The sequence below is a fragment of the Mytilus californianus genome, unplaced genomic scaffold (assembly GCF_021869535.1).
Source record: "Mytilus californianus isolate M0D057914Y unplaced genomic scaffold, xbMytCali1.0.p SCAF_2, whole genome shotgun sequence".
NCBI lineage: Eukaryota > Metazoa > Mollusca > Bivalvia > Mytilida > Mytilidae > Mytilus > Mytilus californianus.
The window spans coordinates 84697529-84711449 of record NW_026262668.1 but is presented as its reverse complement, the minus strand read 5'-3'; the positions used below and the strand labels follow the sequence as shown (position 1 = coordinate 84711449).

General features: G+C 29.6%; 1 protein-coding gene across 1 annotated transcript; it reads right to left on the bottom strand.

Annotated features, from left to right (window-relative positions):
- Positions 1 to 6313: 6313 nt before the first annotated feature.
- LOC127730325 (uncharacterized) lies at positions 6314 to 12586 on the bottom strand. The gene is made up of 7 exons (XM_052238699.1): positions 12503 to 12586; positions 11976 to 12320; positions 11224 to 11514; positions 10208 to 10528; positions 9208 to 9330; positions 8883 to 8940; positions 6314 to 8205 (listed from the first exon to the last, which is right to left on the bottom strand). Exons 1-7 carry the CDS (start codon positions 12561 to 12563, stop codon positions 8019 to 8021), a joined length of 1386 nt encoding a protein of 461 aa, XP_052094659.1. The 5' UTR covers positions 12564 to 12586; the 3' UTR covers positions 6314 to 8018.
- Between the last annotated feature and the right edge of the window lie 1335 nt (positions 12587 to 13921).

Genomic DNA, 13921 nt, shown 5'->3' with positions numbered 1-13921 from the left:
GTTTTCTGTATTGTGTTGTTTGTCTTTGTCCGTTGTTTTTGATCTCATGTGCTCCGAAAGGCAACAGTTCCTGCTCAATTTCTGACACCCACCCTGTTACACCTTGTCCAAAACACATACTACTCTAATGTTTAATGATTGTTGAATACAATTGATATGCTTTTAAATTGTGCTTGTTTTGCTTTTTGTTGGCGTATTTGTCAAATGTACTATCAACTACAACCGCCTTTTTGTTTTCGTTATTGTTAGATTTATTTGTATGTTTGTTTGAATTTTTTAGACAGTTGTGATGTATCTTTACACAATTTTGGCGGCTTGTCATTATTTCTGTTTGGGTTGCTTACCCAATTTTGTCAATATAACGGAACTATGAACAACTGTCATACAAGTGGGAGGTTTAGCTAGCTATAAAACTAGGATCAACCCACAATTTTCTTCGGAAAATGCCTGTACCAAGTCAGAAATATGACAGTTGTTTTTCACTTGTGTCGTTGATTGATATCGTTTGATTTTGTCAGTTTTTATGGACTTCTCCTTTTTTGATTTACGTTGGAGTTCGGTATTTTATTTTTGTTATACTTTTTTGCAATTTCTTTTTTTTTTTTTTTTTTTTTTAAATTAATCAATTTTATTGCACCTTTGCTGTTAACAATTTACTCAATCTACAGCTTCAATTAAGTATCCCTTTAAATTAGTTATTGAATATCTAGGGAAAGATATTCAATTAAGTATATATCTATAAAGTTAGTTATATTAATACATAAGAACAGTTCTACATAATAAATTTTTTATTTACCGGAATACGGTACGTTTCTTAACCTATACTGTATATGGTTTTTTTTATTAAAGCTTCACTGAACCGCGAAATTGATGATGATCTGTGATACTGATAGCATGACTCTTCAGCCGACAATAGCATTTTGAACTTAAAATTTGTTTGTTTTGTTTACACCACTGAATTATATAAGAAGTCTTGGATGATGTTATGTGTACAGCTTCATTTTTTAACAGTAAATGTTAATTTCTATGATAAAGCCAAAGATCGAAAGTACACGTGGTCTTCTTCAAATTATACATGTATGCAGTAACGTTGCACTGTGTTATTTATTCTGCTCGCTCTCCTGCTCATTATAATTTTGCATTGTGAACAGGAATAAACATATTTAATAACAATACTAATTCAGTGTAGCTGTAATAAATTATAAAAGAGTAAAATTGCGAATTTCAGTTAATGCACATCAACTAACTGGACACACACATGTGTAGTAATGTATTAACGAGGTCACATCTAGAACATGTATCTAATAATTATCATTTCATTTAAAGGAATTCGAAATATTCCCATGTTTTAATTATTATTTTCTTGGTTTTTTTTGCTTCTGATTTTGTTTATGTTTATAATGTCCGAGATTTCATTTTTGAAGATTTTAAAGATATCAATGACCTTATCTTTCGTGTCAGACATATAATATGCTTTATAGATGGAAAAGAAAATTATAGTTAATAGATAGTTCATATCAAAATAAGCTTCATCTTCAATTTTATAGCCGGTTACTAAACTTTCAAGACTAAGTATATGCTTATCAATTCTTAAAAATGCTAATAGCTGGTCAACTTTATGCCAATAATAAACATTATATAAACAGGTAAAAAAGAAGTGTTTATAATCATCATGTTGCTTACAATGGAAGCACAAACTGCTTGGTTCTATTTTCCATTTATAAAGTAATTTATTACAGGCTAATATATAATGTATTATTTTCCATTTAAACATTTTAAATTTGTTGTTTTCAAGGTAGTTAAAGATAAAGTTAAATGTGGACTTCAATTTTGTAGTCATTTTTTTATGAAGAATTCTTTCCCACATTAAAACTTCTGTCGGTTTATCATGTGTAAATTGACTTTGCAAGAAAGTATATACTTCTTTGTTACTCATATCTGGTGAAATTTCATGTTTTAGTAGTATATTTAACTTCACCGATTTTTTTATATTGACAACAGTTTTGTAAGAGCTTTCTTGTTTTAAAATATTTTGCCAGTGCTTTCCCCATATAAGTTGTTTTCTAACTTCAAGAAAGTTTCTTGGTATGATTGTTTGACCTCCTTTTATTTCTACCCATGTTTTAATTAATTGTTTATAGAATTCAGGTAAAGATTTATAATTTATTTTATTAAGCAAATTAACATTTGTTAAATTCATTCTGAATAAAAGAAAATCTTTCCCAAATTTATCAAGGTAAAATCTTGGAATAATTTTCCAGTTCTCATTTTCCTTTTTTAATAATTTTAAAACCCATCTCATTTGTAATGACTTTAGATAGCAATCTAAATCAATCAATTGTAATCCTCCATCAAGATATGGTTTACATAATATAGTACGTTTAACTTTATCTTTTTTCCACTCCATATAAAATTATATATTAAATTTTTGAACTTTTGTTTTATTTCATGTGTTATTATCATACTTGATGCAATGTATGTCAGGTTTGGTAAAATTAAAGACTTAACTACAGTAATCTTTCCTATTAATGTTAAGTTTCGTTTGTTCCATCCTTGAATTAATTTTTCACATTTATCTATTTGCTTTTCTGTGTTTAATTTATGACATTCTTGATAATTGTATCCAAAATATATTCCTAGACTTTTAATGTGGTCTCGTTTCCAGTTTGTATTTTCCAATTTATCTTTTGAATGTTTAAGTTTCCCAAGCCACAAACCTTCTGTTTTATTTCTATTCAATTTAAGTCCAGAAAGGCTTCCAAAAGTTTCAATAATATTAAGGGCTATACTTATATCTTTGATTGTTTTTAAAAACAATTGAGTATCATCTGCTAAATGACATATTTTTAGCGAGCAAGATTTTCCATCTAATTTGATTTCAAATCCTTTTAGTTCATTATTTTCCCTTAATTTAATTGCCATTATTTCAACAGATAAAACGAAAATTAACAAGGATAACGGACACCCTTGTCTAATCCCACGAAATGTGTTGTTGGGGGCAGACACCCATCCATTGTTTAAAATACACCCTTTTATATCTGTATACATAGTTTCAACCCATTTTATGAATTCCTTTTTAAAACCGATTTTTTTTTAAAGATTCAAACTTGAAACACCACTCCAGTGAGTCTAAAGCTTTAGTAAAGTCTAAAAATAAAATTGCACCATCTACTTTAAATTTTTCAGAAAAATCAATAATGTCTTGGATTTGTCTAATATTAAATCCTATGTATCTGTTTTTTATGTAACCTTTTTGATCAGAGTGAATGATTTTTGGAAGAACTGATTTTAATCTTTGCGCTAAGGCATAGGCTAATAATTTAACATCATAATTTAATAATGTGATAGGTCTATAGTTATCAAGGGAGAGGGGATCATTTTTTTTTATACAAAAGAGATATAGCTCCTAAATTTGGGAGTTGGTTAATTCACCTTTTTTAAAGCAATAATTGAAAACGGGTACTATCAAATCTTTTAATTTGTTCCCAGAATTTTCTATAAAACTCAACATTTAGTCCGTCCAAACCTGGGGCCTTGTTCAGTTTCATTTTAAATATAGCCTCTGTGCATTCACTTATAGTAATTTTTCCTTCACAAGTATTGCTTTCATTTTCATAAATTTTTTTACATTCTTTGATAGTTTCAAAGTATTTTTTTAGCTCTTCTGTGCCAGGTGTTGTTGAAGTATATAATTTAGTATGATAATTAACTTCTAGATTTATTATTTTGATTTGGTCATATGTTACTTGTTCATTTTTATCATACAGTTGAGTTATAGTTTTTTACTTTGCCTTGTTTTTTCTAAGCCAAGAAAAAAAGATGTGTCTTTCTCCCCTTCTTCTAGCCATTTCACACGTGATCTAATTTGATTTCCTTGAATTTTTTTATTATATAAGCTTGCTAATTGTTTTTCTATGTTTTCTTTTAGGTTAATTTTCCTGTCATGTGTATTGCTGTCACAATCAATTTCAGCAGATAATGTTTTTAATGTGTTTTCTAAAATTTCAATATTATTAATTTTTTAATATTTGCTTTTAATTTACAGTATTGAATAGTATAATCCCTTACCTCAACTTTAAAATTATCCCATAAAATATCTAAGTTTAGAGATGTTTCTGCTTTTGTTTTATATGTATTAATCAACTTTGAAATAATTTTTAAATACTGGTTATCATCTAGGATGCTACTGTTTAATTTCCAGTAACCTCGCCCTTTTGAGTTTCTATTTATGTTGATTTTTAATGAAACAGCGTAAGGATCAGTGTGTTGTAAAACTATTGGTCTTATATCGCATGAAATGCAATTTTTATTAACTTTATCGCTTACTAAAAAATAATCAATTCGTGTAGATTCTGATAAGTTTTTTCTTCTCCAGGTAAATTGGGTTTATTTATGTTTTTGCCTCTCCAGACATCAGTTAGTTTAAGATTCTTAATCAATGTCTTAAGTTTATGAACTGGTTTATAAAATTTTTTATTTCCTAATTTTTTCTTTGTATCTTTTATAGATAATATGTCGTTGAAGTCACCCCCAATTATTAACTGGCCAATACTATGATTTTCAATTAATTGTTTTACTGATTGAAAAAAAAAAGTATTCCTTGTTTTACAATTATTAGGTGCATATAGGTTCACTAAGGTGTATATATTGTCATCTATTTCTATATTAACTAGTATAAATCTACCTTCTGAGTCTTTATATTGGTCAATAATCTTGTAGTTTAATCTGCTTTTTATTTTTCCATTTAGCTACCCCTCTTGCATAACTTAACCCATTACTTAAAATTAATTCACCTTTGAATTCTTGTTTTAGCTTTGATTCTAAGGTATAAGTAAAATGACTTGTAGGAATACTATATTACATTTTTGTTGATTAGCCCATTCAATAATTCAGTTTTTTTTCCAGATTTTTGTAACCCGTTGGTATTTACAGTGCAGACATGGATACAGTTTTTATGTATCATATTGTATTAATATTAAGAAGGTGAGCTAGTATAATTAAGGAGTTCTGTTCAGTTTGAAATCAAGTTGAACCTGTAAATCAACATGAATTTAAATTGAAGATTTTATCTTTATCCTTGCTTTGTTGGGTTTTTTTATATGACATTTTTATCAGTATTAAATTCTTTATATATGTACATTTATATACAACCATAATTATCATGATTATTAATGTGCAAACATTACACAACATATCAATTATTGACCTCACTATATAGGTCGTGATTTGGGTCAACAATGTGACTTGAAATACAGACCCCTCTGTGTCCAAAAAAAAATATTTTGGACTCATTAAATTTGTATACATACATGCAAATACAATCAATAGAAAAATATGTACAAAGACGATTAATAGAAAAAAACATGACTTTAAACTCAACACTATATAAACAAAATTTTTAAATGTTTTTACATGTACTATAAAAATACATACTGGACTACTATTTACATGATATTTACATAGCCAATGTTGTATAGTATTGCTAGCTACTTGATAAGCTAAGTGAAATACTAGTATGTTTATGATCAATATTTGTATTGTATGACTTGTGAATGTTTTTGTGTCAATTATAATAATCGATCTTTGTTTTGATTTTTGTAGGTGTGCTTTATCCTTTTGAGGTTTGGTTTATGGATTCACAGATGATAATCCCATATCCGCTTTAGCCAAAACTATTGAAGGAATTATTACAATTATATATGAAAGAGTTGGTTACCGACAAGCTTTTTGAAAACATAAATGTGAAGTGAATGTACATGTGCAGCTATGCAACAAGTGACAAAAAAAGACACAAAGAATTTTAAAAATAAAAAAAAGATCTAAAGATGTTGATATTAGGCACACGCTGCTTACCACTGGACATGAGAATTTTTTCATAGTTTCAAAAGGATTGTTAATTTCTTTTAAGAGAGGATATATGTAGCTGTTGTTATGTAGACTGATAATTAAGTGATATAAAATTAGATGATGACTTATAGTTTTATGGTCAACTAATTTTTGAATTGTGGATAAATGGTACATGTAATGATAATAAAATATTAATTTATACATCATTATATTCATATTGTTGTGTTTTTGATTCTTATACAAACACAGGTAAATTAACTACATGTATGTATATAATTAGGTATCAGTTGTTTTGGACCTCTTGGCAGTAGAATCACTCTCTTTGTCGTGAAGCTTCTCAGTTGGTGTTACTGGGGACTTCAGAAAGGTAATACTAACTGGTTGTTTTGATGGAGTTTGAGATTTTTTGATTGATTCTTGTGTGCTCTGATTACCGGACATGAATGGGATTATTTGAGCTTGACTGGGATCATCTTTTTTATTACTGTTCTTTTTTTTAATTTTCTTTCGTTTTTGTGGATCAGCTACAGGATTGATAATAGATTGAGACTGTCCATTGTCATCTTCACATCCAGTAGTTGATGCACCTTCACATCCAGTAGCTGATGCGCCTTCACATCCGGTAGCTGATGCACTTTCACATGTTACAGCATTGTTGGTTTGGACGGATATTTGTGTTCCATCAGTGCCAGTTTCAGATTCGGAAATTTCATCATCCGCATCACTTGTTTCATTGTTTTCTTTTTTGTTTTTTTATCTGATTGTTCAGGTACGTCTGAGAAAGTATCTTTGGTATAGGCATTTTGTTTGTGTCCTTCTTGTTCACATGATCTACATACCCAATCATTGGTACAATCATTTTTTTTGTGACCTTCTTGCAGACATTTCGAACATTTCTTATTTTGAAAGTTGTTTGTAGGCTGATCACGATAGAGGATGGTGGCTCTATATTTGCCAATGAGAATGGATCTTGGGATGTGCTCTGTTAGCGGTCCATCACAAATGATGATCCTGTCTCCGGTTAGGCAGTTGGTCAGTTTGTTGTTGTATCTTAATCGTTCTCGAAAGTTGCTCAAAATTGCGCAACCGTATTTTTCCATCTCCCTAATAAATTGTCCGTCGTCTGCGTAAAGAGGTACGTCTTTTACTCTTATTCGTACATTGTTAATGTTTTCATGTGCAGTCACACGTGGACTTCTTGAGTAAGTCCAGACTGATTTACCACGAACTGTGATGGATTTGGATATAAGGATACCTCTTTCAGATTCGTCATCAATGTAGATTCTCCATAAGCCTCGGATTCTTTGAAGACCAATAATTGTTCTATCAGGTACAACTTCGCTGACAGCTTTGTACATTTCAGTGTGTGTCAGGTATAATCTGATTCCAATGTAAATACAGGTTTAACACTAACCATGTCTGAGGGTTCAATTGTTTTAGGGTCTGTTTTAATTTTTTCTGCATAGGACGCCATTTTGGGTTCACTTTCTTCATTAGATTTTGCCATAACTTGCCTGAATTCAGCTATTCTAAAGCTGTTTTTTCTACAATTAGTCACTTAAAGACTAGAACTACATACAAGCAAGCAGCTATATACTATGAAGTGATTGTCGATGAGAAAACAAAGTTTATTACGTTTTTTGTCTTTAAGTAGTTACACATCCGTTACCTTAGTCAAGGGCCGTAACCCATACCTTTTTTGCATTTTTGCAATTTCTTTAAGTATCTTTAGGTATCTCTTTCAACTGTTACGCTTCATATACATCCTTGGTTTTCAAAATATTCAGCCTTAAGCGTTTCTGATGAAGGTTAATCCAGAAAAGCGCTTCGAGCACATGCAGTTTATATAGAGTTAGTTTAATTTTTTTTCTGAAAAAAGAAGCATTCAATGACTTCAACTTAGAATGAGATATTGATTAAAAAATTCTCCCAAGTGATTCTATTAGTTTTATAGTACAAAGTGACATTTTGCTTGCAATATTATTTTACACATCAATAATCTCAGTGCACAATATAAATCTCAACATTTCAACTTGTTTGCATTAACTTTTGTACATAAGTTTTTCATTAAAATGTAATCCCCAAGTACGCCTGTTATTCTTATGTTACAAGTATAACAGAATTTTACAACAAAGTCGCGACCAACAACGACCATCAACATAAAACGACATTTATTCCACTTTTTCATAATTATCACTACTACGTCTTGAAGTATCCATATCCATACCAGCCTGTATTTCCAGGTACCCGTGAGATGTCTCATACACTCTGGTCGTTTGGTAAGGTACAAGCTCACTGTATGGTCGGCTACGAGCTTCATAGAGATGGACATCATGTTGGGCATTTGGTTCAATGTACCTAAAACAATAAACAAGTCACGTAAGCTATACATTTTTTCCTCAACATTTCAGGGCTTGGAAAGAAAATAAATACATTGAAGTTAAAGCTGATACAGGGTTAAAACAGAGAAGTTAAAATCAGGTAAATTTTGACATAAGGGACTTGGACGTAAATCGATATAAGATTAAATAATGTATAAATTTTGATTTTCTGTTAATTGTATCTAATAAATCGTACCAGAACGAAATTGACAAAGTTAAATGAGAAACGGCGAATCGTAAACAGGTCTTGTTGTATGAATTTTGAATAGGGAACCAAAATATTCAAACTGACAATACAATTTCCGTTTTTAAAAGATTTAAACCATACTGAGTAAACAAAATTTGACGGACAATGAAAAACAAAAAAATATAAAATACTGAACTAACTTGAAGAAGATTTAATATTGTTATTAGTTCTTATAACTTTGACTCTGTTTGAAATTTGAAATAAGTATTTTCGTATTTATGGTGTATTAGTCCTTATTTTGTTGCAATCAATGCAGTTTTTGTCTTTTGCTTACCATGGGTATGTTTGCAACTATTACCACTAAACAAACACCAAGTTAACATTTTCACGTTGCTTATCTTTAAACAAAATTTTACGAATAATTTCATAAATAAATATGTTAAAATATATTTCCTTTTCTCACTTACTGATTCTCATTTTCTGATAAAACAGCGTTTCCATTAGAACTTTCTATTCTATAAATTACTACAAATAGATAAAAAAAAACATTTATCACAATACATGTTTGTACCTTGACTGATTTCAAGTTCTAAAACAAGTACAAGTAAATGTGACATGCACCAAATCTTTTTGTCAATGTCATAATCCTAATATTTTCACTAATTCAATAATACTTCTGTAATTTACAAAACAAATGTATAAGCAAAATTTTATATACAATCATTCCGTTTTGTACATGTTTTATGATATGAAAAATCAGAAACATTATACTAATTGCAAAACGACTCCTACATCTTTCAGTCTGTTTCTTCCTTTTCATAGATAGAGAAGCCGTCACTGTTATCAGTCCCGATACAAGTACAACTATGACAACTCCTAACATTATCCAGAAAACATTCAAGCTACTTTCCTCTTCTGTAAGAAAAAAGCATTATCACACTAAATAAGTTCAAGTAAGATGTTTTTTGTTGATGACTGCGTTACGTGCAGTGGCGCATATGCATATTCAGGGCGATATCATTTTGATGTGATACGAAAATACATTGTTTTGCACTATTAACTATTAGCTTTGATTATTTTATTGCAATAAAAACAATCTTTAAGACTTAATCCTTTTTGAACGAATGTTAGAACTTTTCAATTACATTTGTACTTTAAACTATACATGTACATGTATTATCAGTTGCCATATAAATTGTTAAAAAACACAGAAAACAGAAAAACCCATTTAACAATTGTTTTTACTATTTGGTAATAGATTTTGTTTGTTCATCTAAACACCTTTCAATTCAATCATATAACGCTCATAACACAATTTATTTTTTTAGCACATTTCACTGGTATCGTTCCTGCAACTCCCTTACTTTTTGTTAATTATCTTGATTTGTTTTCTTAATCGATTTATTAATTTGGACATCGGTAAAATACTAATTCCTTAATCTTTAAAGCAATGTAAAACTTCAAGATACCCTTTGTTGTAACCGTTTAACTATCGAGTTACTAGTAACATTGCTTATATTTTTTCCTTCGGTGAATTTATTGAAACAACTAATTTGAGCAATCAATCTGTCCTGGTTTTGAAATTTCAGTTCTTCATAGACACTCTTCAAAACATTACCTGATACTAAATACCAGTAAAGGTAACACATTACGTCCAAGTGACTTAAGAACAATTATTTAAAATCATGGTCCGCTAATGGTTTAAAATTAATGATCGTTTAGGAACTCCCGAACTTGGTTTAACCTGGAGAAGATGTTTTACCAACAAAAGTTATAACAAACTTCAACGTACTTTCATTGTACAGTATTTCTTCGCACGTTTTTCCATATATGTTCGTTATGCAAATAGCTTTTTTTGGGGGGAAGTTGTTCACATTTTTAGTCAACATCTCACTTTTCAACCCATTCACTTCAACTGTTTTTCCATGCATGTTTATGTAAACAGACATCTGCATTATAATGAATTCGTTTGATGGGTACGGGAATGTGTTGTTTTCCTGAAACCACTCCACGGACTGAATTGGTGACGATGAATAGAACAGCACTGAATACATAACATTAACAAGATTTGACCCTTGACGACGTGCAGATTTTTCTGTTATAACTGCTTTATCTGAAAAATATTGATTCTACAATAATGTAGGAATTAGTGAAAACTTGTACGATACGAAAATCATGACATGGTTTATTCGGGTTTTTAATAATAAAATAAAATAACAAGGAATAGAACATTTTGCATGGGTAAGTCATCCTCTTTATATTGTGTTGATGTTATACAATTGTCTTTTATAATGGTATCATATTTTATTTTTGTATTGAAAACATTCGTTTATATATCGTTTATAATTTTCTTAAACATTTGTTGCAGTGGCCTTCTGAATCTTTCCCTGTTATCCACATCAACAGTGTCTGTCTGTTTTATACTTTTAAATCTGACTTAACAGCTATACTTATAATAGAAAACTTGATAATTTTGATAGATCAAAACACAAAATATGAGTCTTCATCTAGGATAACAATGCAATTATTCACTAGTTTCAAAAGTCTGTTTCTTGGAATGAAATGTCTTTCAATTTTAGATATAACGACACCAATGTTAAGTTTATCCTACAATACCATCTTGTACTGTTTGAAGTATTGACATAGTAGCATAGTTTTATCATCTTATGCATATACATTTAATACTAGATTGATGATATTTGATGTAAAGATATTCAGACCAGTATAAACACAGTTAACATTATTACATAAATTGATAATAAGACGCTAATTAGTCAAATGAAATTGAACAAGCTAAAGCTATATTACCTAAAATCGATAATGTTGTACTTTTATGTACCGTTACGGTTTCTTTTTGTACTTTATACCATACAGAACAAACATATTCACCAGCATCTTGGTAACTGCACTGATTCAACAAAAGAAAAAAGAATCTTCCCTCGTTGATTCCTTTCAAATAACGGACGAAAGTACCATTAAAAGAGTGTTTCCAATCTATAAATTCAAATTCTGCAGGTGTTCCTTCAAGAGAGCATACTAATGTAACACTTCCTGGTCCTTTACAAAGGAAACTGCTGTTCATAATCAACGTTGGAAAATCTGCAAAAGATCAAAGGTCAAGTTATTGAATAAACAGTTAATATTTACTCATTGTATATTAAAGAAATGACACTATGCAAAGTATAACTTCGTATTTTGTTTTGCCTTTTTGTTTGTTTTATTCGAGCGTCAATGGTCAGTCGTTTGAAGACGAAACGCGGGTATGACGTACAAAATTATTAGCCTGGAATCTTTGATGAGTTTTTTTTTTTTTAAAACTTAAACATATCCTTTATTTCAGTTTGTTTTAAAATATATGTTATACTTTAAAGGATCATTTCTGATACACATTGTATATAAAGATATTAGCGACGATATCGAAGAGGACACACAATTTCTCTGTCAGAAACATGATACGTGACAAATTAAACAATCTCTTTGAACTTCAATTTCGTCGCCATGAAAGCTTTATGACGGAAGCTTTTTTTTAAATATTTCCTATTAAAATTATTATTACCTACCTATTATTGAAACACTGACAGCGTTAGAAACAATTACCATCTCATTTGGGAAAGTCATTTTGCATGTAAAGCTTTCGTTAGCAGTTTTGACATTACTGAGTTTGTGATATATAGCGTACGATCGACCATCTAAGGAACACCGACACATCCCGGTTCGACATTCGGTTCCTAAAGCAGTGTTAAAACACATAGTTCTGTGACGTCTGATATAAGTTAGTGTTTCACCATTTACCAAAAATTCAGCAGACTGTCCAACAGGGGCAATGTTTGAAGAACAATTCAGCTGAAATGGTTGACCTTCCGGTGTATGTTGTGGTGCAGACAATATTACGGACACTGGCGAACCTATAAACAGAAGAAATGTGAAATATCATCTTGTAAACAATAAATCATAATTATTTGATTTGAAAGAAAGCACAAATATACATACTTTAACTTTAAAAAAAAAAAATAATATAAAAAAAATTAATAAATATTTAATGCATATTGCATCTTTTATTATTATATACAAGATAAATAGTGATTACCATCAATGCAACGAAAAATGGACAGGTACATTAGGATACAATTGATTTCCATGAACACCATAATGATACTGTTGGTATTTTATGTTTACAAATGATGATGAAAAACTGTATTTACCAATTTATAATACTTAAATTATATATAAACATGGGTCAAGTAGTTTCTTCCTGGCAACGTTTGAGTCCATTGTTTTGATTTGATTTTTGATTTTTTACGATTATTTTTATATAAAAAGAGAAAACACATAAACAAATAACATTGCGAAAATAGTTAAACAGGAAGAGGTTTGTCATTACTGCGTTGTCAATTTAGGTACCGAGCAACAACATATATTTTCAGAAAGTTGTAATTTCATATCCACTTTTAAATTAATAAACAACAACGAATCATACATACTAGTAGTTTATCTATTACCCTCATGGTTATTTCATCGGCGCTTTATTTTGTTTTTAAAAAGAAAGTTAAATTAAAAAAAATTGACAGGCGCAAACATGACTTTGTATGAAATTGGTTTACTCCTGGTTATCCGACTTTTAACTACACCAATTATCACTTAGTTAGATAAAAAAAGGTTTAATGAGCACACAATTGTATAGTATATTCCAATTTAAAAGGTGAATTGCAAAAAAAAATAAATAAAAATAAGACAAAAAAAAAAACAACAAAAAAAAGAAAGCAAGGTGTAAACCTGCTTCAAAAGCATAGGTGATTTTAGATGAAACATAAACATGCTAGCTTGGATGTAGAATACTGCTCAAATTATGTCAATTATTAAACTTGGTTACTGAACAGTTGTATGCAAGTTACATTTAGACGAACCTTCATGACATTTTTATTTGAAACTTGGATAAAAGCTTTTTTTCATCATTAAAGACAGTATCCAGAGCAAACTTATATGTACAAGTATAAAAAAAACATAAATTATCAATAAAATAGACTTATTAATAATTTAGTTTTGCAGTTATCATTTAGTTACAGTCTTGGATTAAACTTTTTAAAATTCTTGATACATTTGTTATTCCTCAGTTGAATTTTATGAAACTTTGACAGATTAAAAGATTGATAAATTGATTGATTGGTGTTTAACACCACTTTCAGCACTACCAGATTAAAGATAAAATATGCCAAAAGCATTATCTAATAAAACTATGTTTATTTTTTTTTCAGTATTTTACAAAAAGATGGAGGTTTTTGCAGGTCAATAATTACAAACAGTCTGTTCTTTTAATTATTAAAACTTAATCCGTCATAAAATGTAAGGATTGTGCAAAGTTTCTTCATAATTAAGAAATAGCATTGAAAAAATTGTTTCCATATATTTTTGATAAATGGTTTCTTAGATGAGTTTTTACACTGACAGGAGCACTCGTAAGAAAAGAAAATGTGTAAAACAAGGTAATTTTCATTGTGATCAGAAACTG